Source organism: Lagopus leucura, unplaced genomic scaffold (assembly GCF_019238085.1).
Source record: "Lagopus leucura isolate 7727_CA_CO unplaced genomic scaffold, USGS_WTPT01 Super-Scaffold_100030, whole genome shotgun sequence".
In the NCBI taxonomy this organism is placed as follows: Eukaryota; Metazoa; Chordata; class Aves; order Galliformes; family Phasianidae; genus Lagopus; species Lagopus leucura.
The window spans coordinates 4,727,082-4,755,081 of record NW_024962281.1 but is presented as its reverse complement, the minus strand read 5'-3'; the positions used below and the strand labels follow the sequence as shown (position 1 = coordinate 4,755,081).

At 49.7% G+C, this 28,000-nt stretch overlaps 3 protein-coding genes and 1 long non-coding RNA gene across 6 annotated transcripts in view; 3 read left to right on the top strand and 1 right to left on the bottom strand.

The window, feature by feature from the left end:
- The first annotated feature begins 9 nt into the window (after nt 1-9).
- LOC122185688 (MRN complex interacting protein) lies at nt 10-3,293 on the top strand. The gene is made up of 7 exons (XM_042881705.1): nt 10-83; nt 151-210; nt 362-459; nt 1,238-1,307; nt 1,611-1,747; nt 2,008-2,095; nt 2,592-3,293. The coding sequence occupies exons 1-7, from the start codon at nt 24-26 to the stop codon at nt 3,159-3,161; spliced, it is 1,083 nt and encodes a 360-aa protein (XP_042737639.1). The 5' UTR covers nt 10-23; the 3' UTR covers nt 3,162-3,293.
- Nucleotides 3,294-3,775: 482 nt separating this feature from the next.
- On the bottom strand, nt 3,776-8,198 carry SQSTM1 (sequestosome 1). Of its 3 annotated transcripts, none has more exons than XM_042881701.1 (8): nt 7,956-8,198; nt 7,723-7,818; nt 6,728-6,957; nt 6,477-6,633; nt 5,941-6,030; nt 5,174-5,418; nt 4,699-4,906; nt 3,776-4,090 (listed from the first exon to the last, which is right to left on the bottom strand). In XM_042881701.1, the coding sequence occupies exons 1-8, from the start codon at nt 8,131-8,133 to the stop codon at nt 3,933-3,935; spliced, it is 1,362 nt and encodes a 453-aa protein (XP_042737635.1). In that variant the 5' UTR covers nt 8,134-8,198; the 3' UTR covers nt 3,776-3,932. The 3 variants fall into 3 exon arrangements, with proteins under 3 accessions (XP_042737635.1, XP_042737637.1, XP_042737636.1); XM_042881703.1 differs by having other exon boundaries at nt 4,825-4,906; XM_042881702.1 differs by lacking the exon at nt 5,941-6,030.
- A 1,904-nt stretch (nt 8,199-10,102) lies between these two features.
- Nucleotides 10,103-11,395, top strand: LOC122185713. Its single transcript, XR_006180956.1, has 3 exons — nt 10,103-10,231; nt 10,457-10,565; nt 11,324-11,395. It is a non-coding gene; the product is annotated as an uncharacterized LOC122185713 (long non-coding RNA).
- A 1,049-nt stretch (nt 11,396-12,444) lies between these two features.
- MGAT4B (alpha-1,3-mannosyl-glycoprotein 4-beta-N-acetylglucosaminyltransferase B) overlaps nt 12,445-28,000 on the top strand; it is a 36,509-nt gene continuing 20,953 nt past the window's right edge. Inside the window, exon 1 of the mRNA XM_042881468.1 lies at nt 12,445-12,562. Coding sequence (XP_042737402.1) covers nt 12,466-12,562 — 97 coding nt within the window. The 5' untranslated portion in view covers nt 12,445-12,465. The remainder of the gene's footprint in view (nt 12,563-28,000) is intronic.

The window sequence follows — 28,000 nt, the reverse complement described above, 5'->3', positions numbered from 1 at the left end:
CGAGTTGCCATGGCGAGGGCGGGATGGCGGCGCCCTGTTGGGTGCTGCGGTGTTGCTCGTGCCGCCGCTTCCAGGCGCAGCAGGTGGGGTGCGGGCCGATGGGCCGGGAGCGCGCTGCGGGCCGCATCTGAGTCCCTCTGCTCTTCCTAGGCCAAGCGGAGCCGGAAGTGGAACTGCTGCGTGTGCGGGCAGCGGCAGGCCCTGCAGAAGGTGAGGGGCCGGAAGGGCCGGGCAGCCTGTGGTGGCAGGGGGTGCCGAGTGGTGTTGGGGGCGCTGTGTGGCTCGGCGCGCTGAGGCGCGGCGTCACGTCGTTCTGTTTGTTCCCTGCTGGGCGCTCCCTGCCGCTGTGTTACTTCTGCAGGTCTACGGGCAGGGCTCCGGCCGGGACTGCAGGCTGCACGTCCAGAAGCTGAACTTGCTGCAGGGTGAGGCGGAGGAGGCCGCTGCCCGCACGGCTCGGTAGGGGCTCGTAGGGCTGTTGGGCTGCTTTCCCTGCTGAGCGCGGTTCTGCCCTGTGGTAAAGCCCAAACGTGTGCCATCCGTGTCACCCACCTCTCGGTTACACACCGCTGGATTTAGCGTCCTGGCATGCTGCTTTGAACGAGGGCTTCTCTCAGATAAGATCGTTATTGTGTTGGTTAGGCCTTTGCCTGTTAAAATATGTGGAGCAGAGTTTTGATTTGTTTGGTTAATCTCTTTTATTGACAGAAATGCATTAGTGCAAACATTTGGGTGTAACTCCTCCTGGGCTGGAAAATCTTAGTGAGGCTTTCCTGTTTATTTCACCCCAGTCTGTTTATTAATTGCCTAATTGTGAACTGAGCTTGAACTTGTAGAGCTTCCTCTGCACTCAGGGTTATTTTCAGAGATGAATCAGAGGCAGTTAGATAACTTTGTTGTGTAATGCAGTGCTCCAGGGTTAAGTTTTGGGAAGAAAACTCAGTGTTTGTTCACCTTATGAAAAAAAGAAAAGTTGCTGTTCACAAACATTATGAAATAAATTCCCTGTTTCCCTGCTTGCTTAGGGCATAATCAGTGGTTTTAAGCTGTCTTCCCAAAAGATACACTGTTCTATCCCTAATTACGATCAATTAAAAATTGTCAGTTCATGGCTAGTGGCTTTCGATCAGAATCATTACTCTATTTGTATGGGAGGAAAGCAGACTAACCTCCAATACAGTATAAACAGTCGATTTGCACACTGGATTAGGAACTCCAATTTAAACATCTGTTTCAGGTACAGAGAAGAATGTGAAAACAACAACAGAAATGCAGCAGTCCTTCATGAGAACAGTTTGGTGCAGCAGGTGAGACACCTACAAAGCTGGAGTAAATACGTAGCCATGCTGACCTGGGGAATCAAAGTGAAACCAGTGATCCCTTTATACTAACACAGCTGAGATGATAGTGTGTATATACAGGCTGCAGGAGAGATGCAGAATGTGATGCAAGCAGAAACTTTCTGCTCTACCCGGATGCTGAACCTGGGAACAAGATAGAGGAACATGTCCTAAAGTGACTTGTCACAGGAGGCATTCAGCACAAATGTGACAAGGCCAGGGTTGAGAACCTTGTGTTTTGCTGTTTACAGTAATTCTCCAATGTTGTAGGGGGGAAGGACAGAAGTCAGTCGCTGGAGTAAGTATCTGGACAAGGGCAGTGAAGATCAAGAAGAGGAGGAAGAGGAAGGAAGTACAGAAAGGCAACAGTTCTGTTCCCAGAGGAAGAATGCTGTGGAAGAACGAAGGTGCAGTGATACAGGCTGGCATTTCAGATGACAACAGAAAGAACTTTTTTTGTAATTCCTACCTTTAAGTGATGATCATTAGTTAAAGGGTTGTGGGAGATACTTTATTATAGCTGAACAAAGTACAGGCTGTAATAAACAGCGTGGCTTGACTTCTGTTGCTAGGAGTTTGCTTTTCATGAGCATTTATGGTGACTTGTTTGTGATAAAAATAACACTGGAGTTAACCAGGCACCTTTCTGTGTGGTTCTTTTGATCAGGAAAAAGCAGGAGAGTTTCCTCTACGGTGATGTTCAGGAGAACTCAGAGGAAGATGGTGCTTTCCAGTTTACCTATCAAGCCAAAAAGGTTAGAACCTCTTGAGTATTTTTAGCTGTAGAAGACTAAAGCAAAACGGTGTTTTCCTGGTTCCTTTCATGTCATTGTAACTTTGAAGTTTTAAATGTCTTCCTCTGCTCTAATATTGAATGAACGGGGAGAAGCAGCAAATTGTATTGTGACTTTCTCTCTGCAGGGTTTTAGTCAGGTAAAGCAAATGCCATCTGATATAAGGTAAAAGTGGTTTGGCCAGATTCCTCCATCAGTGCAACTGTTGTCAGTTCTGTTTTGCTGTTGTTGAGCATCAACGCCTTGCATAAGACACAGCTATGGGGTTACTGTAATTATCTGCCCTGCTAGTTAAGTTGCCTTGAGTCTTCACAGCCCAGGGTTCATAGACCCAGCTCTGCTTCAGATTGCTGGTGAAAACTTAAGTGTATTTAAAGGACAAGAGTGCTCTTTCTTTGCCTGTTTCTTGGTACACATGCTGCATTTCCAACCAAGCTCTTTCTTTCTCTTGTTACAGCACAAGAAATGTTCAACAGCAGTGCCTGATGGAGATGGTGGAGATGCTGTTTCTGCAGACAGTGGTGTAGTGCCGACTGTCTTTGAGTCCACAGTGCCACAACAGAACAACCAACCCCCAGCTGCTTGTACCAAACCCTCCAAGTGGGAAAAGTATCTCTCCTGTTCTAACAACCGTAGTGAAAATGCTGTTATGGCCACCTTGTCACCACAGGATGGCAGTGGAAGGTTGGGACCACACCGAACCGCTGCTGTAAGTGAGGCCACTACACATTTGGAGCAGGTTCAAAGTGCTCTACCTCTAGGTACAGATTTTGAATCTAAGAAGTGCGTAGCTAGCACCGAGCAACTTGCCTTAAAACTGCCTGGCAGCATGCAGGCCAGCACCAGTTGCTCAGGTGAGAATGATGCATTGGCCAAAGAAGCTCTAAGTCAGGTGCTATGGGCTGCAGCTGGTGACTGCAGTGCTGGTAGCAGACCTCCTGCACCCAGCCTTGTGAGGCCCACGCCTCGCACCACTTCTTGTGAACGCCTCTTCTGCACAGGTGATGACTTCAATGATGATTTCTGAGAAACTTGGGCATCTTCACCATTGCTTTTCTGTCTGTCTGTTGTTTGGTTGGCTTGTATACTGTGCACTGAAGCAAGATTTTGAAGTGAAGGTAGCTTTAAGAGCACTATTAAAGAAGTTGCTTAAAGGCTATCTAGCTGTGTTCTGTTGGGAAGGACTGATCCAAGAAGTGCTGCATTTGCACAGTGGTGTCTAGCAAGCATATTAGAAGTGAGAATGGAAGGAGGGAGGGAGCAGAGGTGCATCCAAGGCTTTAAGGATATCTGACTGGTACAGTTAAGTTCTGTGATGAATTCCCCACTGTAAACTGCAGCTCTTTTTCCTTGTTCTAGCTCTTTGTTTACATCACCCATAGCAACTCTTTCTTTCAAAGCTACTGTGCAGGCTTCAGAGCCAAGCATTTGATTTCCCTTCACAAATGAACAGCCCTAAGAGTCTGCTCAAAGCCCAAGTTATGGGCAAGAAATAGACTGCCACAGTGCTGGGCTGTCTGTTATACTGGGAGTCACCTGACATGGCAATCACGTGCTCTTGGCCTGGACCTTCTATCTTACAATCAAGTTCCAGTTAACAGAGTAGAACAGTTACGATAATTAAACACCCACAAACTCATCACCAGTGAAAGAGTGGCAGTATTTATTTCTTCCTCCACACTACAAGCACTTAGGAACATGAAACAGAAACCTTTAACAGAAGATGCATTTCTAGAGTTAACTGTACCATGTTATTTTCTTTCAGTTAGAAGGAAACTAGCTTTTGTTACACGGACTACTACAAGTTAGGAGGCTGCTTGGAATACTGGATGGCATCTAGTGCTGCCCCGATGTCACAGTTCTTTGTCTGCAGGAGTCGAGTGAGCCATCCACCCTCATCAGAGAAGCCCATAGAGAGCATCTGGGACAGGGATTCAATCAAGCGAGGGTCTGCTTCTGTTAAGAGAATGATAGTTTGAAGTTAAAATGCTTCACATTAATAGCAAACCAGACAAGGCTGTGGTATCACATGGTAGGCTGGCACTAATCCTAGCAGATCTGGCATAGCTGACAAGCACTGGAAGACACTCCTGTGTATCCTATGAGGCAGACATTTTGAGGTACAGCATATGTAACTGCTAAGGAAACAGCTGAGTTAGATCTGTCTGTCCTTGCTGTACGCATCAGTGCTGGGGGTTTCAGTTAAGTGACCTGGCATACTTCTAACCAGCTCTTGCCAGAGAAGCCTCTTAAGTCACAGGATGTACTGTCTACAGCCTGCATTAAAAGGCTCTCAAAGAGTACACAGCAAGGACACTGTTTAGGAGGCCACCTTTTTCATGCTGCTCAAATGGCATGTTAGTACCAGTTTAAGACTTGCTGCCCCCGTTCAAGCAGAGATCATGCCTGTTCCTAACAGCATGCAGAGTGTTGCCCGGGCACAAGTTACAATTTAACTTGTCCATATGTGAGCTTGGTTTCTAAGCAGGTTTGCTTATACTGGGCAAGTTGGCAACAACTGAGAGCAACTTTCACCCATGTGAAACCTGCACGCATTCTCGTACCTGGTGGGAGATGTGGGTAGAGTGCAGCCTCTCTCAGCCCTGTAGGTCCTGCCTGGGGAGCTTCCTGAGCTACATCTAGGGAGCTGGGATCATCTGTCTCTGGCATTTGTAGAGACTGCAGTTCACCTGTGGAAGGATCCACTTCTTTGGAAGATAAGTGGGTCCAGTCCTCATCACCCCCTGATGAACTGCTTGACTCGCTGTGTTCCTGAAATGGAAAGAAAGGAGGTCCAGGTGCTGCAGTGCTTTCCAGGTAGGATGCATGCTCTTACTATCTGCTTTTAATGGGAAGAATTACCTTCACAACAAGTCCCACCTTTGCTGTAAACCAGTAAAGCAAAGGTGCCACCAAAGATGCCATTAGATAATAATCTATCCACTGACAACTGACTCATCAGTCTCACAACACATACCAATTACTTTCTCTCCAGTAAAGCCTCACAACCATATTAAATTAGTGCAGTGTTTCTTGTACCTGGGACTGGAGGCTGCCATCTTCCATCTGTGTGGGCACAGGATCTATCACCATGTCTTGTATCTGCTCTGCAACATTGCTTACTACCGTAGCAGAATCTGTGCTATTCCAGTATGGTTTGGTCTGGCTGTTCTGGTTAAGAGTACTGCTGCTTGACTCAGCATTGTTACTCTCTTGATTAGGAGGAGCAGGAGTCACTTTGCTTCTCTGTCCTCCATGTTCCACATCGATATCAACTTCAATACCTAGGAACACATTTGAGACCAAGAAAAAAATGTTAGATTTTCTGAAAGCACAGTTCTAAGAAAAAGTACACATTAATCCTGGACTGAATGCTGCAGCATGATAAAACTGTAATCCTACAGTTTTCCATATAATATGTATGAATTCAAGTTTGTGAAGCGTTCTTTTAGTAGGCTTTGATGCACCAATTAGTCATCCTCCACTAAATAGACAGGCCATATGTTTAGAGGGTCAAGGCAGAACTTAAGTATGCCTGCCTAAGCAAAATATCACCGTAACATGATTTTAAGTCATTGGTGACTTGGGGTTATATAATTAATCCCTTCCTCAGCTCCTTACAAAGGACTCTGAAAAGGTACTGAGTGGATGGCCTACACCCAAACAATTTTAGTACACAATAATTTAAGGCTTTGAGGCTTAGTAGCACAAAGTGGTTCTGGTACCAACCACAACAGCTGGCTGCTGCTCCTGGTGGGAGCAAAGCCAGTCTCAGGGATGGGGATGACACACTGTAAGCCACTTACCCAGGGGGCTCAGAAAAGCTGCCACACTCTCCCCAACATTCTTTAAGAAGGTGACATTGGGGTCCTGGGGCTGGCTGTTAGTAGAAGCTTCTAGAAGAATAATTTGTGTTAGTACACATAGCAGCCCACAGGGAAAGAGCACATCCCCAGGAATTCTTGGTGCTCGTTTTGTGTCACTCATCTGCACAGCACAAAGGCAGCAGAGAGACCAAAACCACCTCTGGAACAGACCAGTGGCATTAGCACTGTTAAGGCTCATCAGCCATGCTGAAAGGCACGTCTAAGAGCAGAGCAGTGACATGCTTGACCTAATAGCTCTGCTTGGTCTGGTTCCAAATAATCCCTCTGTAGACTCATGTATTACATGGCCACAAGACACACCAGAAGTGAAGCATCCTGAAAGGGGCTAATTATTTCACACAAATTAGATTAGTTCCCATGTCTCTTTTCGCACCCAGATTCCACACTGTGCTGTGAAGTCCCAGCTACTCTGCTCCTCCAGCACTGCTCTCCTTTACCAGACCACCTCCTCTTACCTCCAGCAGCGGGTGGACTGGAGGCAGCAGCACTGGCTTGGGCTTGTTCCGAGTTCTGGCATGGAGCTGCAGGTCCAGGATACCCCCAGCAGTGCATCCAGGGGAAGGGTGGAACGCCGTGCCGCATCTTACGGAGCCAGCGCCCTCTGGGAAGCCACTGCAAAAGGTGATGTTTGTGGGGCAAGTGAAACTTAAAGCTTACATCTGGGTAGCATCCCATTCGCTGGTTCCGCTCCCTAAGTTTTGCTCACCTCAAACGGATTCAGCAGCGGGCTCTGAAACATCACCATGTTGTGCTCCTTGTGGATGCCTTTCCCCTCGCAGGTGCTGCACAGGTCGTAGTCAGGGCAGACGGTGCACTTGAAGCGAGCACCCACCACCGGCCCCTCGCAGCCGTCGCAGATGACGTTGGGGTGCACCATGTCACGGGGAGGCTCCTGGCTGCACTGCGAGCGATGTTCACGCCTGCACTCCTTTTTCTCTATTAAGGAAAGGGAACTTTGCATCAAGAACGAGGGTACTATTTAAAGGCTGGAAATCGGGCAGAGGAGAAGGAAACACAAACAGCCCTTGTCACAGCAGTATTGACTTACTAGGTCAGTTTATTTTTACACTGGCTGCCAAACACAAACTCAGGACACATAAGAACACTGACCAAGTGCAAAGGGGCGTTACAAGCATACCTGCGCCTCAAACAGCATGCCTCACCCCTAGCACTCTGCATTGTTTTAGATTAGTGCTGCACCACCCTTGCTTGGTGTGTTGTCCTACTTTGTGAAGTGCTGTGAGAATGGAACACTTCTTGAGAGGGCTCAGCAGTGCCAGGAGACACAGCAGATGAGAACTGAGACAAGAAGGGTGGCTTACATGACTCGCTGCATGGACTGCACGTAAAGCTTTGCAGGTATCCAAGTGAACAGAAGGGACTGAGGAACAATGTGCTTAGGAATAAGCTGGATTTTGGGCCCCTTAGCATGTCACAGCACCTGCTGGTAGTACAGCAGAGGATTCACAGGACCAGCCCAAACACAGCAGCTCTCACTGTGCCAACCGAGGCCCTGGAGCCAGGAGGAAGCCCTGGGCAGGGTGGGTTTATGCCCTGTCATTACCCTGCCCTTCATTTAACCTCCCCTCTGAGCTGTGGTGTGAAGATGAGGGACAGGACGGGGATTTTCCCAGTCTCGGAGCCCAGCCAGCAGCACATCGAGCCAAAGCACTCGGTGCCACCAGGGCTGCGGGGCGTTACCTCTGATGTACACGCGGAAGACCCCGTCCTGCACATAAGGCATGGCCATATCCAGCTCCTCGTCGGTAGAGAACGCAATCAGGTCCCCGTCTTCATCTGGGTAGGGCAGAGGACCCCGTCAGGCGCTCGGCCCACGGAGCAGAGGGACACCGCGCCGCCAGGCCCGCCCCACCTCCCGGCCAAGGGGCTCCCGGCGGCCCCGACCCGCGGGGGGAGCCCCCCGCCGCGCTCACCCTTATAGTGCATGCGGAACGCGGGCGGCGGCCCGGCCCGCAGCAGCCCCTGGAAGAGCTCGGCGACGCGGTCGTGGACGGCCTGATAGCGGACGGGCGGCATCAGGGAGAAGCGGCGGATCTCGCGGGTCGCATCCTCCTTGCCCAGCAGGTAGGCTTTCACCGTCAGCGCCGCCATGGCTGTGGCGCAGCAGGAATTGCCGGCGGGACGCGGGGCTGCGATAGGCGCTGCGGGGCGGGCGACGCGGGGCGGGCGGGGTGCTGTGCGCCCGTGTCTTATAGCGCCGCGCTGCGGGCTGGGCGGAGCTGAGTTTGGCCACGCCCCCTCCCGCGGGCCACGCCCCTTTGGCCTGGTGGCGCCCGCGGCCTGCGCTGCCGGGGGAGTGTAAATAGAGAGACGTTATTCGCCCCGAAAGTAATGCCTCCTCTTTTTCTCCGTGGGAGTTACAGCAGCTACAGAGAGCCCGATGACACTATTTGATAGAGCAAGTTCTCAGCTACAAAATGTTGTCACCACCACAATGCTATGCGTTTTCACCAGTCATGAACAAGAGCCTGCATGCTGCTCTCATAAAATCCTGTCCTGCTGGAGGTGACTGCTGTCACTGTCACCGCTGCTGAAATGCACCACCCACTGCCATGCTGTGCTCACAGCCACTCACTCATCTCCATAAACACTCAGCAAGCATTGGTGAATGTCAGTGAGCACCACTTCAACCTCTGCTGCCACCCCACCACCAAACAGGAGGCATTACTTTTGGAGCAGCCCTTGTATGTTGGTTGTGTAGCACTGATTTCCTCCAGCCCGTGGCTTGGGCTGAGATGATAAAACCGTAAAACCTGTGCTGTGATGTAGTGCCCTTTGCAGCCAAGCACAGGGTAAGCATTAGTTTCCATGCGCCAAAACACGGCCTGCCACGTGGGTCTGTCCTTGGCCCACGTGAGGCAGTTTTGAGATAGCAGCGTTCTTCTGGAAAGCAGCACTCATGCAGCATGAGGTGACAAGGGAAAGCTTGATGTGAGCCACGGCCTGGGCATCAATACCAGGAATCCTTGCGCTCCTCCATGTGAACTTCAATCCAGTAAACATGGAGGACGTCCCATCTCTGTGCTGCCTGCTGAGTCACACTGGGCCCTCTGGCTGTGACATCACTCACTTTCTCAAAACACAAAGAAAACAAGACCTCGGCCGGGCTGTGGTGAGCTCAGCTCATGGTCATGGGATGGGGTGACTCAGCGTTCCCTCCTCCTCCTTGAGGTGGGGATTTCCTTCTCCAGGCCCTGACTGGTGTTTCCCCATGGCTGGGGCCCTGCTGTGCTCCCATGTATTCCCACGGCACTCCCTGCATCCTCTCATCCCACAGCTGGACAGATGAAGGATGTCTCCCCACCAAACCACACCTGCACACAGCTCTGCAGCCTGAGATTTGGCTTGAGCTCATGTTAACTTGAGCCTATATTAACCCAAGCTTGGCATTCATTTGACAGCACTGAATATTTTCTTGCCATTCTTTAGGAATCATGCTCCATCAGAACAACCCTTGCTCAAAAAACCCCTTGGCAACCCCGGCTTACGAGCAGCTCCCCAGATGCACAGAGCAGGACAGCAAAGCGGACGGGAATAAAACTGCTCCAGTTTCACGATTCCAAGTTGCAGAGGAAGGGCTCAGAAAAGAGCATTCAGCACCCCTGCAGCTCTGCTTCCTCCCTCCACCCACCTTCTGCTGGAAAGCGTTTAAAAATATTTGCTGAGATTGCTGCTCCAAAGGCCCAATCGTCAAAAGTGCTCCTTCTGCCCAAGCTCTGCGCTGTCACAGCAAAGCCCCGCTGGGATTCAGCTCCCGTGCTCACAAACCACAACAGAGGCTGCTGGCAGTTCTCCAGAGGGAATCATTATCCAAGCCACCGCCCCACCACCCTGCACCTGGGCGGGGGGGAGGGTTTGCCCTGTGCAGAGCTGCAGAGAGCAGGTGCTGGTGCTTTCCAGAGGCTTCTGGAGAGGGATCCTCCGGATGTGCGAGGTCAGATGCTGATGACTCACCCTGCCCCATGACTGCTTCCTCCTCCGGCCCTGCAGAAGGGCTGCCTGCCCTCCTCCATGCCTCCTTCAGCCTCACCAGGGCTCCCACCCAGCCCTGAGGCAGCTCCTGGTGTCCAATCACCATCATGATTAACAATGCATAACGAATAACGAATAACAAAAAACACCTTGCATCCAGCCTGCTTCCAGGGTGTCACAAATACATGCTCACACATATATATGCGCACATCAGTAGGTAGGTGTACATGCATAGATACAGAAATACATCTCTGTTTTGGTGGTAGGATCATGTTCAGAAACGTTGCTTAGGAAAACTGTGTGGGCAGAAGGGGAAGCCAAGCTGTCTTTTTGCTGTCTCATTTTGAGGTCTGGTTTTCCTGAAGCTGAGCTCTGAACCTGGTGGTGTTTACATAGGATCAGAACCATTCGTCACTGGTGTAACACAACACTTCTTTTTAAGGGAGGAAGAGCAGGCACTGAGCAAAGACAGGAAGAAGGTGCAGATGGCAAGCATGGAGTCAGCATGCATCTATGCCGTGAGAGGACATCAGAGCTCTGTGCTTGCACAGGTGAGATGGCACTTTTTTCAACCTACATTCCTTACCTGGAGTGAGTGCTGTGTTCAGAATGTGATTTGTGACTTTTGCCCCTAATGAGAACCTGAAGGCAATAATGTCTGAATGCGGCAGCCTATGGGCACCTGGCAATGAGGTCACTTTGTTGCTGATGAAATAGCACTGTGCTGATGCAGAGCAGCTGGGCCAGAGTCAAGCTGGGGGTAAATGACTCTTCAGAGAACCAGACAAAATCAGCTATCAATCTGCACTGCATTCTAAATCTGGTCCTAACACGCATTTCTCCTAATTTCTGTCACGGCCTTAACTGTGGGCTGCTCACAGTGTGCAAACCAAGCTCCTGCAGTGTGCTCAGTGCTGCCAGCACCGACGGGACGAAGGTCACCGGGCTCTGTTTGCTGTTTGGGTTTTTGAGTGTTTGCAGTTCACAATTCAAACTTTGCTTAAAAAAAAAAAAAAAAAAAAAAAGGAATGACAAAATAAAGCCAAAACTGAGGTGGGGGCAGGGAGGGCCTTTAGGAGTCAAGGTAAGCTTTGCCACCAATACAAATGTCACAGGGGCCAAAAGTTGCGCTCTTACTTTTCCAATGACAGCCCAAGGTTTTATCATGCCGTGGTGTGGGGAAGCTCATTTATTTCTTCAGCCTTTTATGAAAACAAAATACAACAGAGAAATTAGATTAAGCCCTATCCTTTGAAAGGAGTCTAATTGATCGTCTTGGAGAAATTATTGTTTTTCTTTCCCACTGCAGGTGCATCGCATATCCCAAGCGGTGGGAGCATTTTGCACATCTGGAAACAGTCCGTCAACATCTGATTCTGATTCTGATGATTCTGGTGCAGCAGAACACATCCTGGTATTGCCCTGAACTCCGCAATGGTCACAGGGCTCAGCACTGCTCCCACCCGCAGCTCTCTGGAGGGGTTCCCCCATTAACTGCAGCTCCTGCAGTGCACATCAAGGTTTCAAAAAGTGATTCACTGCCCAAAATGGGGAAGGGATGCAGGGCTGCCTAATTGCCACCCCGTGTGTATGGCTGCTGTAATGCAGCGGTGCTGCGGCTCTGGGAGCCCACAGTGCACTGCCTTTTCAGCCCAGCCTCACTGTGCAGCTCACAAGGAAACGAAGCTGAGCCCATCAGCAGAACACTGATAAACTGAAGAACAAGCTAACTAACATTTATATCTGATTTCTTCTGTCCTGCCCAGCAGCTGAAGGTGGACTCTGTGCAGGGTGTTTCTGCACCCACTGCACTATGCACAAAGATATGTGTACACAATGCACACCTGTATATAGAGAGAGAGACAGATAGAAAGACAGGTGCATGTAGGGATATGTACCCCTGCACTCACTTTCATATGCACACATCCACACAGACCTGTGCGGGCACCTTTGCATGCGTGCATTTCTATGTCAGGATTTATGTGTGCACACACATATACACGTGTGCAGCTATGTGCATAAACTGAGTATAGAGGTAGCTGCCACTGTATATGCAAACCACGTGCACATGAGTGCATAGGTACACACACACACGTGCACACACACAGAGATGCATATACACGTACACACACACATGCACACACACAGAGATGCATATACACGTACACACACGTGCACACACAGAGGTGTGTACACACGTACACACACGTGCACGCACGCACTCCATCGCAGCTGCCATACCGCATTCCCCCACATGGGGGCGCTCTCCGCCCGCGCCCCTCCCGGCCCCGCCCCTCCATGCCCCGCCCCGCCCGCCCGGCCCGGCGCGGCGCGGTCCCTGCATGCGGGCGGGCGGGCGCCGCGCCCCGCTCCGCGCACTCCGGGGCCCCCGGGGCCGCCGAGGCCGCGCCGCGTTCGGGCCATGCGGCCGCCGCCGGCGGAGAGGAGGCGATGAGGCTCCGCAGCGGCACGGCGCTCACGCTGCTGCTCGGCTGCCTCTGCGCCTTGCTCTCGCTCTCGTGGTACGGAGCCTTCGGCGGGCACAAAGGTAAGGGGCGGCTCCGGGCCGCGGGGCGATCCGGTGGGGTCCGCGGAGATCCTGTGGGTGGATCCTAGGGACCCGGGGTCCCAGCTGGCGGCATCCTGACGCGCCGCGCTGAGGTCCCATAGCGTCCGCGGGGGCCGCGCTGGGGGTCCGCGGTGCTGCGCTGCGGGCTGGGGGTGAGCCGGGGCTGCTGGGCGCTGCCGGCTGCGATGCTCGAGGGGAGAACCCGTGCCGGCTTTAAATCCTACTGGGTTTCAATCCCTATGGAGAGATGGGGGCCCCGTGGCTTCAGGGCGATGAGGGACCAGAAGGATGGGGAGCCGAGAGCCCCGCTGCCGTGCTGGGGCTCTGTGAGCAGCCCCTCCCTGTGCTTCTGCGTGGTGCTGAGCTGGGTGCCGGGTTTGGGACGGTCCCCTGTCCACAGCTGGGAGCTGCAGCCTCTGCTGATCCTGCAGCAGAAATACGGGGCGTGACCCCAACGGAAGCCCCTCTGTGTCCTTCTGGTAGGGCTCGCAGCCCTGATTCCGTCTGGCACCGGTTGCTGACGAGCAGCGGTGGTTACAACAGGTTACAGGTAGCGCGGGTTGTGTGCCGGCACGGTGTGCTTGCAGCCGGTGTGGCTGTCCTGGGACCGTTGTCAGCCCTCGGAGGTCATGCAGTCCATCCCAGCCCCTACGTAGAATCGGGGCATACGTATCCTTCCTGCCTGATGTTTATCCTATTGATTCCTAATAACCTATGATGACAGAGATACCTGAGCTCCCCAGACAGAGTTTGACATTTAACAGCCCTACCAGCAGATTTTTCATACGATCTAAGCAGAAATGTTGCCCTGTTTCCCTTCTTGGGGTACACGCAGGGCAGTTCCTTCCCTCACTACAGGAGCTCTTTGGTCTGTGGTCACTCCGCTGCTCCCCTCAGGGCTGTCATGTTGAGCTGACACCCAGCACAGGGCTGAGGCACTGCTGTGCTCAGAGAGCAGAGCTCGCTGTGGGTCTTATCCTTCTCGCTGTGTACTTTTGTTGCTTTGTACTTTTGCTACAGATGATGCACGTTTAATGGTTTTTGGTCCCATCTGCCCTTTAGCCGTGCTTCTCCAGAACTTTTCCTGCTTTCCGTTCCTCACCTGGTTCATTGTTCTCACCAAATCCCATTACATTGCTGAACCACGTCTTCCTTGTTTTAACAGATGAGTGCAGGGGGTCAGGATTGTTCCAAATGCTGCTCTTGTGCTGGCACCCCCTCAGCTGGGGGTGGCCTTCGAATGCCATCAGTGCGTTTTGTGTCCCAACAAGCAGCTCATGGATGGAAGTCCCAGTCTGGGTTTCCCTGGACCGTTCCTCAGTCAGGTCCTCCCACTCCTTGCTTTATTGGCAAACCCCATTCACACCCATTTGTGCCTGCAGTGGGACATCCTGCAGCAGCCGGGTCCATCTCCTGCATCCCAGCTCTATTATGGGATGTCACACCCTGCCACAGAAATATGATGCGTTTGCAGTGATTTGGTTGTGGTAAAGAAGGGTTTTTTGTGCTCAGGTCCTCATTGCTGTCTAAATACATCATTGAAGTTAAGCTGATTAATCTGTAATATCCCAGATCCTCCTATCCCCATGCCCTGGCTCCTCGGGGCAGGCTGTGTCCATCACTCACTGCAGCGTTGCTGTCCCCTGCCACGACCTGGGGACAGCTCTGGTGACACTGCTCTGCACAAATGGGGAGCACATGGATAATAAAACACAGAAAGCATCGCAGAGCCTGCTTGCCTGTCACCTGCTCTTTGTTGGGAGGACAAAACAATTAAGTGAAAGACGTTCAAACAGGTCTGACCAGCTCCACAGCCTCTCTCACACAGCTGCTCAGGGTTTGCTTACCCACTGCAGGTAGCACAGGGGCTGTGATGCCCTCCTTGTGGTGCATGGTGTTGCAGGCTGGCAGCCCTTGGGAGCAGCACCCAGCAGTTTTCCTGCCTGCAGATGAGCAACAGAAGGGATGAGAACAAGTTCCAGTGAGATGCTAGCGGGTTGGTGGGTTTCCTCCTTTGATAAGGACAGTTTGGATGTGGCAGGGCTTCCTGCTGCTCTGTCCGTTCTGTTCCTTGCTCCTGCACCCGGAGTTCTGCAGCTCCTGTTGGAGGTGCAGGGCAGCACTTTGCAGGTCCTGTCCCTGCTCAGAGCTGGGGCTGTCCCTGTGTGTGACATTCACAGTGTATGTGACACATATATGTGACACATGTACCAGCCTGCAGAGGATGAGGGAGTGCAGATAGGGGCTCTGCAAAGGTGCTGCAGAGGTTGGAAATCTGTCATTAAAATGCACAACAAATAACAAGGATGTGCAGGAGTGTTTCTGAGAGCCCCTGCTGGGTCATTGCAGTGCTCACCAGCAGCTGTGACTGATGCACGGAGTGCAGCAGCATGTGCAAGATTATCTTGCTTATGGTTTGACCAAATTCATCCCGAGGATGAGTGGCACCATGCAATCTGTTTATGTGCATTTATCAAAATAAAGCTTTCGTTGCCTGGAGCCAACTGCATTTCTGCTTACATCCCTTGGCAATTTATTGTTGGGTGTTCACACTGGGCTCTCACTCTTTGTGCCCTTATGGGTGTTCCTCTGCTGCTGGGAAGGACAGAAGCAGAACGGGTTGGTGCACACCTCTGGTTATACCAAGCATGGCCTGTGGTTTACTTCTCTTGCAGAACAAAACCATTTCTGCTTTGCGATTCCCTTTGATTCATCTGGAAGAAATCATTGATTTGTGCTTATATCCTGAATGTTCATTGATTATTCACTTAGTGTTTAAGGTAAAGCCCATCTACAGCTTGCTAGTTTAAGTGAAACTGCCACTCATCTCCGGAAACCTTTGAAGCCTGCTGAATTATGAAGAAATTGCTTTAGTGATAAACTGGGCAAAGCTGCTCTACCTGATCAGCTCTGGTACGAGTGCAGTGGGCGCAGTGCTGGTGTTGGTTCCCCCTGCACACAGAAACCGAGAGAAACCATTTTTGGTGAAAACCATGGAGAAATCCACAAAATGCTGCTTCCACTGAGCGGGAGGGAAGAGCTGAGGTGAAGGGCAGAGCTGAAACCCATTTGGGGGCAGAAAGGCAGAAAACCTTCCCACAGCTGTTGGAATCATTGAGGTTGGAAAAGACCACAAAGATCGCCAAGTCCAACCATTGACTGCTCACTAAGCCGTGTCCCTCAGAGCCACATCTTACCCGTTCCTCTCAAATCTTGGATGGATGTGAACTCACTCCTGCAGCAGCCAGCCTACCGACCACTGGCCCACTGTTGGCCCCAGTGAACCCTCGCTGAGATTTGCAACTCCTGAATTCCAAGTGGTGGTGAACAACAAACACACCCAAGCCCTGGGATGTGTCATGCGGCTCTCTTTGCTTTTGGGTTTAGGGGTCCCTGGGGCATGAGGCTGGGATGCCCTGGGGTAGATGGCATGGAGCATCCCAGTGCATGGGGAAAAAACTTCCCTCCTCACCTGAAGGATGCAATTGTTCCCATGCTGGTTCTGGTTGGCCTCTTGTTTTTTCCCAAGAGGAAGCCGGTGAGGTCAGCAGGGCTCAGTGCATGCAGGCAGAAGTCGCTGCCAAATTAAGGGATTATGAAAACTATTAAAATAAAGGAAGGGCTTTAGCTGGGGCTGGAAGGTTCATACTGCTAGAAGGAGAGGCTTTTCAGGGATTGCTGATCGAGCATCTGCTTAATAGCTTCCTGGCTTGGGGAGAGGATTGTTGTCTTTGACAGAGGGAAATGTGTTTTCCTGCTTTTCTTATTGTAATTGAGGTGTAGAGACTTTTTATTCAGCGATGACCTTTGTTTTGTTTGTGGTAGAACAGCTCACTTCATCCTTCTCTTGCTTTGCAAGACAACCCAAGAAGGGCAGGTCTCTGTTTTAAACCATCTTTCTCCTTTCTCTGTAGCATTGGCTGCTTTTCCGTGTGCTTGTATCCCTCTCGAGTCACATTCTTTTTTTCCTCATGTTAGTTGAGCTGCATTGTCCATTTGCTTTTATCCACAACTGTCACACTTGTGGTTTAGGGTTAGCTGCAGTGAATTGATACTAACCTGGGGAAGGTCACTGCTCTGGTACCAGTGCCACTGCCTGCTGCCTCACCTATTCCTCCAGGAGTTTTTGGACCATTTTTGGAGTTCTTTATGGCATGGATATGCCCTGAAGGATATGAGGTAGTTTTTCTTCTCTCCCAGTGATGGCGAGAGCTTTCTGGAAACAAGAAACATGCAGCATTCCCACTGCGTGTCCCCACATAAGCAAGAACTTGCCTGTGTTGGGTGCTTGGTGGATGAGTGGGCTTGGGTAGGGTTAGGCTCTCTCAGGGTTGACAGCACCCTTAGAAAAGTGCCCAAGGAATGAATTATTCAGTTAATGCTGGCAAAAGCAGTGTGGTGTCCTCCTCTCCCTCCTGTGAATGCCCAGACTCTGATGTTGTGCTTTTGATCTTGCCTTTCCTGTTTTAACGATGCCTTTTTGGTGCCATGTCTCATTGCTCTTTCTTTGGAGCTGTCTTTGATATCTTTTCCCCCTTTGTCTTCCATTTCCCTCAATTTCCTCTCTTCCTTCTTCCTTTGATTTTGTAGAAAATGACCAGGATGGACTGACTTACTCTATGTCACTTTCCCTCTTAAACTTGTCTCATTTGACTTATCTACCATTCAAGGACCTTTCCCAGATGCTTACCTAACACTGTGGCTTCGTCAACTCCATGGAGCTGGCTGGTCCCACAGATTCATGGTACACCAGCACTTCACTTCTTTGGATGGTTCGCTGAGAGTGGTTGTGGGGCTGGGCACAGCAAACTGTAGGTAGAAAAATAGTAAAAGCAGAGGGAATGTTTTAATGTCATGGCTGAGCTGAACCTTTCTGATCTGAGAGAATACTTGGGGCCTTGAGGAACAATGAGGGAGCTTATCTCACACCTCCTAGATGGAGCCTGAGGTTAATCATAGAATCATAAAGGGTGGAAAAGACCTCTAAGATCCCCAAGTCCAACCTCTACCCATCCCACCATGCCCATAACCACGTCCCTCAGTGCCACATCTCCACAGTGCTCAAACACCTCCAGGGATGGTGACCCCCCACCTCCCTGGGCAGCTGTGCGACTGCATCACTGCTCTTTCAGAGAAGAAATGTTTCCTACCAAGCAGCCTGAACAAAGGAGAACGAAGTGCTGTGTTTCAAAGCTGGTTCATTTGCTGATGTTGGGGATGGAGAGGTATTTAAAAAAAAAAATGTAAGAAGTGGAAACTCAAATTCATGCTGCATGCAAATTTCTTGGTTTGATGGCTGAAATTCTTCATTGTGCCATCATTCTGGTGAAGACCAATGAAATGTGGCTTTTTCCTGAGCTGGAAGGCTGTGATGAGGGAGGCGATAAGCGACCAGAATGGCATTTGTGCATAACTGGGACATGGACTGTGGGCTGGCTCCATATAGATCAGTTTGTGTTTCATTAACGTCTGGTTCCACCCTGTCTGTCGGTTTTATTAGATTAATTTATTACTTTCTGAAAATGCCTCTCCAGTGAACTAAAATATCTGTTGACTGGAAGTATTTGGTTACCATGAAAAAGTGCATTTGGCACGTCTTTGGCAAATATTAACTACTTTCTTCTGTTTCTCTTTGCAATTTAATTGTCTGTTTATCTTGAGTATTGATTGCCAAAGGCCTCGGTAATTATTTGCTGATTTTGGAAATAATCATTTGAAAGGATTGGATTACATTTGCAATATTAATCATTACTGGGGTGTGCTGCCTCGGAGGATGGGATCTCCGCGGCTCCGATTGCAATGGGAACATTTACTGCTCACATTTACTGCTCGAGCCTGAGCTGCTGCCTTAAAATAACAGAATCGTTACTGAGGTTTTGTTCCTGAAACGGAGCAGATATTTGCAGAGAGGCAAACCTGGCAGGCACAGTGAGCCTATCAGTGTGCTTTTCCTGTTGGCAGGAGGAGCGGTCAGGCTGTAGTCAAATATAAAGATGGTTGAGGTTTATTTACTTTGTGCTGCTCCAGTCTTGGCCAGATAACACAATGCCATGGCAGTCCCTCCTCCGGTGTGGGTTGGTGGGAAGCAGCTGCCCAGTGCAGCAGCAATGCATCTCTCCTTTGTGGTGCTCTGCAGGGGTGTTGTTCTCGCAAGCAAATGTGCTGCAAAGCGCATCTTGCTTTGGGGGAAGGTGAGAAATTGGAAAGTCTCTGCTGGGAGCTGAGTAATTGGCACCTGCTATTATTGCGTCCCTCCTCCCTCTTTTAATAACTTGTTTATAAGGATGACTCTCCTACAGATCTCATTACAAAGCTGTAAAGCATGCTTGTTTAAAAAAAAAGAAACAAAACACAACAACACGAAGCATTCTTATTCCTATTGGATCTGCATACGTACTTCCTTCTGTTTCTAGCAGAGGGAAGACAGCTTTTGTCTCATCCGGGGATCTCCTCACTGCTCCTGGCTGCACTGGGCAGCGAATGCTGTTCCTCTACCAGCACCAAGCCTGGCAGCAGCCAGCACAGCTGGGAGGGCAGTTCTTGTTGTTTTAGGCCTGGAAGCAAGGGTCGTGCAGGCTGTTGGAGTTCCTCTGGCTCTGCCTCCATCCGAGCTGTGCACTGACTTGCATTGCCAGGGAGCCGTGGCATTTAGCACCCACCCCTGGGACCTCTCGTTGCAGCAAATCCCACTTCGTTCTGTTGCACACCATGATTTGGCTAATTGCTTTTAACAGTGTCGTCTTCATTCTTTTATTAGTGAATCGTGATGCAAAGGGGAGCCGGGAGCAGTTTGGATCCCGTTGTGTATCATTGGATGACCACACTGGGCTCAGCTTTGTCCCCATGCACGCATTGGGAAGAGGCAAAATCGTGTCCATGACAATTGTTTTCTGATTCTTTTCATTACCTTGCAGAGCAAAATGATAAAAAGAGCCTCAGAAAAGAGGGCACTGCAGCAAGCCCTGGCAGGGAGGTAATCTCTTTTCTTCGTACCGAGGTATAAAGATAATTCCGATCGGGATTGAAGCAGCGGATGGCAAATAATTCTTGAACAATCCGCTTATGGTGTTCCAGGACGCGAATGAAAACCACTAATGGGATAAAGAAGGATCTAGATAATTATCTCAGCTGCATTAAGTCCTGTCGTTTCAGGAGAGTACTCTTGTGGACACTCATTTCATGTGTACAAAATGCTAAAGCTGACCAGACGTTTTCAGAAGCCAGCTCATCCCAAAACAAAGACATCATTGCTTGGTGTTCGGCTGTCTTTTATCTACCTGGCTGGTCCTAATAAATCTCATTTCTGCTCTCTGCTATCCTGTTTCCCTTTTTTCCCCTCCCTACAGCAGCTTGAAGCAGTGACACACATTCTATCCAGGGCAGATTTGAAGCTTTCTTCATCCCTTTGCTTTTTTCATTTGTTCTGCTGGTTTAGGGAGAGTTCCTGTTGTTTGGTGTTTTTTTTTCCCCCTTCTTTCAGCTGGTAATGCTGTTGTTTTAAATCTAACTGTGGAGCTGCTTACAACATTACAGCATGCAGGACATCCTTAAATTGGATCTGTTTTTTCCCCCAGCAAGAGCTCTGCCTTGCAGCATAGGCAATGCGCTGTGCTCCAAAACAAATCCGGCTGCAGTCAGTTAATGAGGCTCTTGTTGCTGGCTCTTTGCTTCCGTTGTGCCTGAACCTAATGGATGCCCCATGGATGAAGCAGAGGATGGCAGAAAGAGAAAGAAAGAGCTTTATGTTGACAGCAGCCGTGACATTTGGGTGTGTTTGGACCAGCTACTGGTGTCCTGGGACAGGAAGACCTTCAGTCATGAACTTTCCCATCTTTTTGCATCAGTATGGCAGTGCAATTAGGGTCCGGTGGCTTTTGGAAGTGCAGGAGGGCTCAGAGGAACAAGAAGGATGGTCTCTTCTTGGTGACGTTCTGCTTGAGCAGGAGCTCGTAAGCTAAATTGCTCCCCCAGGAGGCTTAATGCTGAGGTTCCTGCTCCCAGTTCTGGCCCTGTGGCTGTAGGAGATGGGCTGACTTGTAGCAGTTGTGCCTGCACAGGCTGTATCCCACACCACTGGCATTCTGCAAGAGGAGTCTGCCGAGACACCTCTAAAAGTCAGCTGATGGCAGTGTAAGGTGAGATTCCCATCTTACCTCTGAGAACATCTCTTCTGCATGCCCTTGGATTGCACAGGAGTCTCAGAGGGCATTTTACCCGGTTCTTACTACTACCACAAGCCTGTTCAGTGAACCACTCACTCACTGTCTCATTACTCGCTCATCAGTAAAGGCATCACTGAAGTCTCCCTCAGTGCTGTGCTGATGCTGGAGTCCCACCTGGATCTGCTCACTGCAGAGCTGTGCAGCAGGAGGGGCAATTTGGCCTGCAGACAGGCAGGCGGGGAGCTGCCGTTTGCTGTGCATGGCGTAGAAGTGCGGATTCCTGTTTGGTTTGGCTTCCAGCAGTCCTTATCACATCTCTTACTGCCAGCTTCCTCTGGGTTGTCCTTTCTGCCCCTGCCCTGCCTACGTTCCGTGCTGCAATTTCAATTATTTTTAGTACTTCTTTCTCCCTTCAACTATTCCACCACACGAGCGCTGTTTAAACAGCTGTCACTCCTGAGCCCACTTCTCCAGGAGACAGAGTGACGGGCTGCACGCAGGCAGCTCATTAAAAGCCTCTCAGGGCTCTTCAGGATGGGCAACCACGTAGGTGTACGATTGTAACTGGATCCTGTGTTATGCACAGTTTTGATTGCAGCCGGTGAAATAACGATCCCCTTCTGGCTGCTCAGCAACAGGAGAAATCCGGGTGACGAAAGGGAAGGAGAGCACTTTGGCAGTGGGGCATGCCCTCTCCTTTTGGTGAAGCGTAATAACAAGAGGTGCGTTCTCCTCTCAGTTTCATCCGTGTGCATCTGGAGGAACCTTATTAAAATAGTGCAGTTCTATTTAGAAGTTAACAGAGGGATCCTGATGATGGGTTGGGATTCGGGTGCTGGGCCTGCTCAGCTGTTGGCTGCTCCCTCCGTTCTGCCAGTACTGAGCTTTGTGGAGTCTCCTTCTCTGGAGATGTTCAAGACCCACCTGGACACCTACCTGTGAGACCTGCTGTAGGGAACCTGCTTTGGCAGGGGGGTTGGACTCAGTGATCTCTGGAGATCCCTTCCAACCCCTACAATTCTGTGATTCTCACTGTTGTGGTCAAACGGATTGAACTCTCTTCCAGATGATGTCCACACTGTGGAGAACATCTGCCATGGCCCCAATTGTGTTTGAGGATGGAATTAAGGTGTGTGTAACTGCTCAGTGGTGAGCGAGCAACACACAGATCCTGCTTTTTGCAGCAGTTTGTGAGCTGTGATCTGCACACTCCTCTTGTACCTGTGCAGTTACTGGGACGTGATGCTGGAATAAAAACCAGCCTCGGTGTCTAGGAATAACGGCTTTCTGTGAAGTGGCTCCCAGGAATGGCAAAAGCTTTCTTAGTTGAAGCTCTCCTTTGCTTATGCATTTGTCTTCTATTAGCAGTGTTCCTGGAGTGCTCCAGTAATGGATGTGTGCATGTGATTGTACTGAAGTTGGGTATCTCAGGGTGATATTTACGTGCAGCTCTGCTTTCAGCTCCTCTCTGTGATGCGTTGCTGTGAGCTCTTATGGAAGCACGGACCCTTTGGAGAGCTGTTTGGGGTGAAGTCCTTGCACAGGTTTTTGAGTCTGTGGCTGAGAAGAGGTTTGCACGGAACTACAGAATTGTTAAGGTTGGAAATGAGTGCTGAGATCATTCAGCTGTGACTCTGTGGCCTCTAGGAAATGGATGGGGGTTTTGGCCATGTGCAACCAGCATCCTCTGCTTAAGGAATCACACATCCCAGTTATGGTTAGGTGTAAAAGCAGACAGCTAACTTGCTGGCTTAGGGTAAAGGGTTACATTTTCCTATAGAGGTTAAAGATCACCCATTGAGGATTCTGCTCTCTGTTTGCGGGGTGTTTTTTTCTGCATTTAAACCAATGATTTTATGTACCCTTGGAGTAGGCAGGCTAAAGTTGCTTTCTCCTTTGTTTTCTGGCCAAGTTTTTCTAAGAGAATAAAGCTTATGTCCTTCTTCCTAATCTCCCATTCTCATTTAGCCAAATTGGGCAGTGGTTTGGGAGTCTCCGGAGGAGGTGGAAAATCCTTGAATTGGACCAGAAATCCTATTTTTGGACATAGCCAGAAGGACAGAGAAGAGCGAGTCTGTTGATGGCTTTGCCGGAGAAGGGAATGAACTCCTGCATCAGGCTTCAGTAAATCCATGCACGTTATCTTCATTAAGCCCCCAATGCAAGAAATCTGTTAATTGGAGCTTTCGGTTGGACACTGGGCACCAGCTGCTCCCAGCACAGCAAACAAACAGGACCGCAGCTGATCTCTCCTTCTCATCCCTGTAGCAATGGGTAGAAGCCACCACAGAAGTAAAACAGTCCCTTATTGGTACAGGCTCCATCCATGTTGCTGCTGTTCCTACCTGTACCTCGTTCTCTAATTTTCATTGCTCTGACTGCTTTGTTTTCCTTCATTGCAATCAAGAAATGCAGTACAATATTGCACTAAGAACTTCAGCTATTCAATTACCTCTGAGAAGCTGACTTAATTGGCTCTTTAAGTGATGGCTCTCCATTGTATGCAATCAGCACGACTCAAGGAGGGAACAGGAAGAGAATAAGGACTTTGTTTCTAATCAATAAATAAAGGTCTTTGAAACAATGCTGCTTGCAATTTGTGCCGCCGGTTAAATTACACTGAAGATGATAGCCTGTGTGTTCGATGTGGAGCACAGCTCTAACAGAGCAATAAACCTTTGCTCCCAGCAAGCTTGCGGACTGCTTTGCTGTGTGCTTCCAGCAAATCCATTCCTCCCCTCGGATTATTCTTTTTCCCCCCCAAGAATTAGAGGAAGGCAAAACAAAACTGCCGCAGAGCCCAGCACAGATGGTTTGGAAGAGGCTGATATGTAATGACTAATCATTTATTTTGCACCTCATAGAGTATGCAAATGAATGTGATACCTGATGATAAATAATTCAAAATGGTGGTGGAAGGCAAGGGGAGAGTACGGGCAGAAGGAGCACAGGAGGTACCAGTGGACCCGTGGAGCCCTGTAGCACACATGAAGGTATGCAGCGCCGTTTCATAAACCACCAGGCTAAGTGATGTGGCAAAAGAAGGATCGTTTTGGTTGTAAATTCACTCTGTGCCTTCCTTTGGGCTGTTGGATAGAGCCCAGTGTGTCTGAACATTTGCCTGTGGAGGCTGCAGGATTTATCTATGAAGTGAGATGTACTTTGCCACACCACCAGCAGTATTTTGGCGGAGCTGTTTTCGTGAAATACAACCTGAGAATTTGTATTGGCTTAACACTTAAACTGCAGCCAGGGGAAGATGGAATATTCATCTTTATTGTATTTGTTTCTCCTGTAACAAGGCATTACTGTCTGTCGTAAAGGAGACCGTCCCTGAGCCCAGAGAGCATGCCCAGTTATTTGCTGCTTGCTCCATTAGCTCGTGCAGAACTCCCAGTTTTTATGTGCGTGTGCTTTTCTACTTGTGTAAGCCTGCCAAGGACTCATCTCAGTTGAAATCCATTCCTGCAACGCTGTGTATACGCCTATTTGTTGAAGTTCTTAATGCAGCTAATGGAGGTATGGGTCTGGGATGCCCAATGAGGATCTCCCAGCTTTCTGCTTCCCATCAGGCAGCGCAGAGTTTGATACAGCACCTCACCCCGGGCACTGAGTGCATGCAGTAAAGAAAAATAAACTTTAAGGGACAACAGGAGTGCTGTAAACATCGCTTGAATTTTGATTTACATCATCAAAGCACAGCGCAAATTGCATGGCTTGTGTGCCCTATGGAAATATCTCTCTGTATGGGAGTGCTGCAGAGCAGGATGCCAGTCCTTTTTATTGCCAGCGAAGCCAAATGAAGTCCCCCCAGGGCCTCACAGCAGAGGGTTCCAGCAGTACCCAGCAGCACGTCTGCCGTCCTGCCCAGAGCGTGGTGTGTGTGCTCAGTTCACTCCTGATGTACCCATCCAGTTGTGTTGGAAACAAAAGGAGCCCGGCCATCGTGGCACACCGATAGTGACAGCACTTGGAAACCAGCTTCTCTCTTCTCATTCCTGATTTCTTCCCAAGGATAGCTGCAACGCTTTTCTTTTTTGGGACTTTGCCCAAATTATTACATCTCTGAAGATCTGCTGCTCTGGGTTATCCCACAGTGGGATTATGGCCTTAAATGGAAAACAGCGACAGCCAACGGTTGGTAAAAATATTATTGTGGGAAAACACAGTTGCTAGATGTGTTCCATGTTGTGAGGCTGCTCGGTCAGGAAATGCTTGTGAGCGTGCAGAGGAAATGCTTATGTCTTCTGAATGCTGTTGTAGCATTCTTTTTTTAATTGCTTGTTAAATAGGAGAGCATACCTCCATCAAAATGCCATCAGATACGCCCTGCTGTAAGGGGACAGGAGGCATAAAAAAACATTGAGGGGGAGAGGGAGGACGGTCTGGCTTTATGAACCTGTCCATTTATTTATTGGCTCCTGTTCATCCCTCCAGAAGGAAAAAAAAAAAAAGAAAAAAGAAAAAAAAAGATGTCTATTGTCAGATCATTTAGCATGCCATGTTCACAGCAGACCGAGAGCAGACAACTTCAGTAGCACTGGAAATGTGACTCTGTGAAACTGCTCTGAAGTTGCCAGCCTTGCTGCATGGAAGCAAGAAGCTCAGCAGGGCGGAGTTGCTCCGGTGCTAGCAGATCTCTTTAGTGTCTGTAATAAAAAATGCAGCCATAGTGTGGGTTGCACAGCGTGCCCAGGGTGATCCCACTGAAGCTCACATCTGGGAGCAGCTGGGTGTGCTGTGCAGCCCATCCGAAGCCCGTTTTGGGAGAAATTCATTATAATCAGGATAATTTATGCTGATGGTTAATCACTCGCTATTAAAACATGGGCATTTTGTGTCATCTCGAGGCCTGGGCAGGGCAAAGAGCTCTGTGTTGCCAGCCATGCCCCCAGCACAGGCTCAGGGATCAGTCAGCACAGGCTGGAGCGCTGTCTCTTTTTCTGGCGATGCCCATTGCTCTCAGTGGGGAAGTTACAGGCGTTAGCAGCAGAATGAATTTCCCTTCATGTGCAGCAGTACACTCTTACGGCTCCATTCCTCAGCCTCCTGTCTGCTGTTAAAGAATGTATTTGTCTTTGCAGGTGTGTGAGGCTATGGCAGCACACTGGTGCCCTGCTGGCTGCTGCGTGCCACCCCCTGAATGCGACAGGGGAAGGCACATCCAGGGAATGAGCTGCAGGCTTATTCTGTCTCCCTACAGAAAAACAAGGCACTTCTTTAGGGGCAGTGATTTATAAGGCTGCCAGAACAGCACCGCTGTAAGCAGGCTTTGGACGTGGCCATCCATCCGTAGCTGTGTACATCCTCATGCTGTTACAGTTCTTACTTTCTGCTTTTTCAAGACTCTCCAGCTTAGCAGTGAGATCCTTTGGGAAGCTGTCCTGCTGCTGCCTCCACTCCAGTTGTTCCCAGTGGCCACAGGTTTATCCTCACCCTGCAGGGATGGAGCTCCCCTACCTGCTGCCCTGGTGCTGGTTCTGCAGCTTACCAGCACAACTTCCACTGCCTGGTCTCAAGGTATGAGAAAATTGGGTTAGGTTTTTTGCAGCGGCACACTGCAGTCAGCAATGCCGGGTGACAAAGCTGATCTGGGAAGCTGGGCATGAGGATGAGTCATGAACCTGGGGTGAGTTCTTTATGGACGCCTCCAGAGGATGAAGCATCTGTTGAACTTCTCTGTGTGCTCAGCTGACAGCTGGCAGCACCAGGAACGGAGCTGAGGGACCATTGCTGCAGCAGCATCGGGATGCACCCAGGGTCCCTAAGGGATACAAGTACAGAAATGCCTCCCAGGCATCATAGCAACACTGAACCTCTTGGTGCAGAGGAAACAGGGGCTAGAACTGAGCTCCCAGTGCTTATGTTCTGCCAACTGCAGCCATGATTCTGTCATGGAAAATTACCCCCATGGGCTCAGGCACTGTTTCTTGCTTTCCTCCTCAAGCTGGGGCACCCTTGCATCAGGTGAACATGTCAAGCTGAATCTTTCTGCAGCACAGCTTCCCTCTGGGTGTAAGTCTGGAAAGCTGAGCCACAGCAGCCCTCACAGCAATTAGTGCTGCTTTCTGTATGCCACCAGTAAAGGTAACCGTGTGTGAAATGCTGAAAAAACGGATGCATTTAAATAGGTGTTGTAAGGAAATGAGATACCTGAAGTGCACCTCCGCTCATGGAGAGCATGAGGTGGCTGCTTACAAAAGCCAGGGCTGAACAGCACTTTAGGAACAGCTGTGAAGTGAAGCACCGACACTGTGGTCTTGCAGTCCAGGGCTGCAGGAGGTACCCCTGACTTGGCGTGGTTGTAAGGAAGAACAGAATTTCTGCAGGTTACAGCTCCGGGATGTGGTTACAAAAGGTGTTTTGCACTCTGTTCTGGCTGCTGTGACTTTGTGGGATGGGTGTCAGCATTGCTGGATAACCCTTCCTTGTGTTCTCTTGGCTGCTGAATGTGGAAAGCGAGAAGCAGGTCTTCCTTTAGCGGTATGTTGTTCTTCCCAGGAGTTATCCTTGCATATGAGATGAAACAGGAGACCTCACATAGCATCAACGCTTACAGCTGGGCTAAGTGTGCTATTTAATGGCAATGTCTTGTTTTGTCTCTGGAGAGAGGAAAATGCACCCCATTATGTGCTCGTGTTACGAGCCTGCACCCTGGGGGATAAATATTTCAAATATTGATGTTGAATAATTTTTAAGAGGCTCTCTATGAGTTTTATTTGAAGCATTCTGCAAATTACTGAAGAGAGCTGAAACAAAATGCAATGCAGATCGGCTCATTGCGTGATCAGGATGAGAGGCTTTAAAATCTGCTGCTGCCCAAAGGCACAGCCGTGATCTGGTCAGGCATTGGTACCATAGGGAAACAGGGATCTGTTTGTGTGTCCATAGGTAGACCAGAAGTCCGATGTATGTGGACAGACAGCGGAGCAAAGGAAGCGCTCTCACTATCCTTTCACTCTAATACAGTTGCACACATTGCAAATGAGTTTCTCTTTTGGAAAAAGCAGTAAAACCTGACTTGCATTGAAGTTCACTGCTCTTAGCACAAATGGAGCCAGGGACTCCAGCCAGAACTTCTGTGATTTCCTTGATATCTCTGCGACTTAGTACGTCCCTTTAACTTTTCCATATGTGTTCTCTGATTTATAACACAGCAGTGCTTTATTTTGCTGTTGTAAAATTCTTTCATATGCTTGACTGTGCCAGAAGCTTCATATGTTATTGATTAAACAAACTCCCCGTGCTCCAGGAT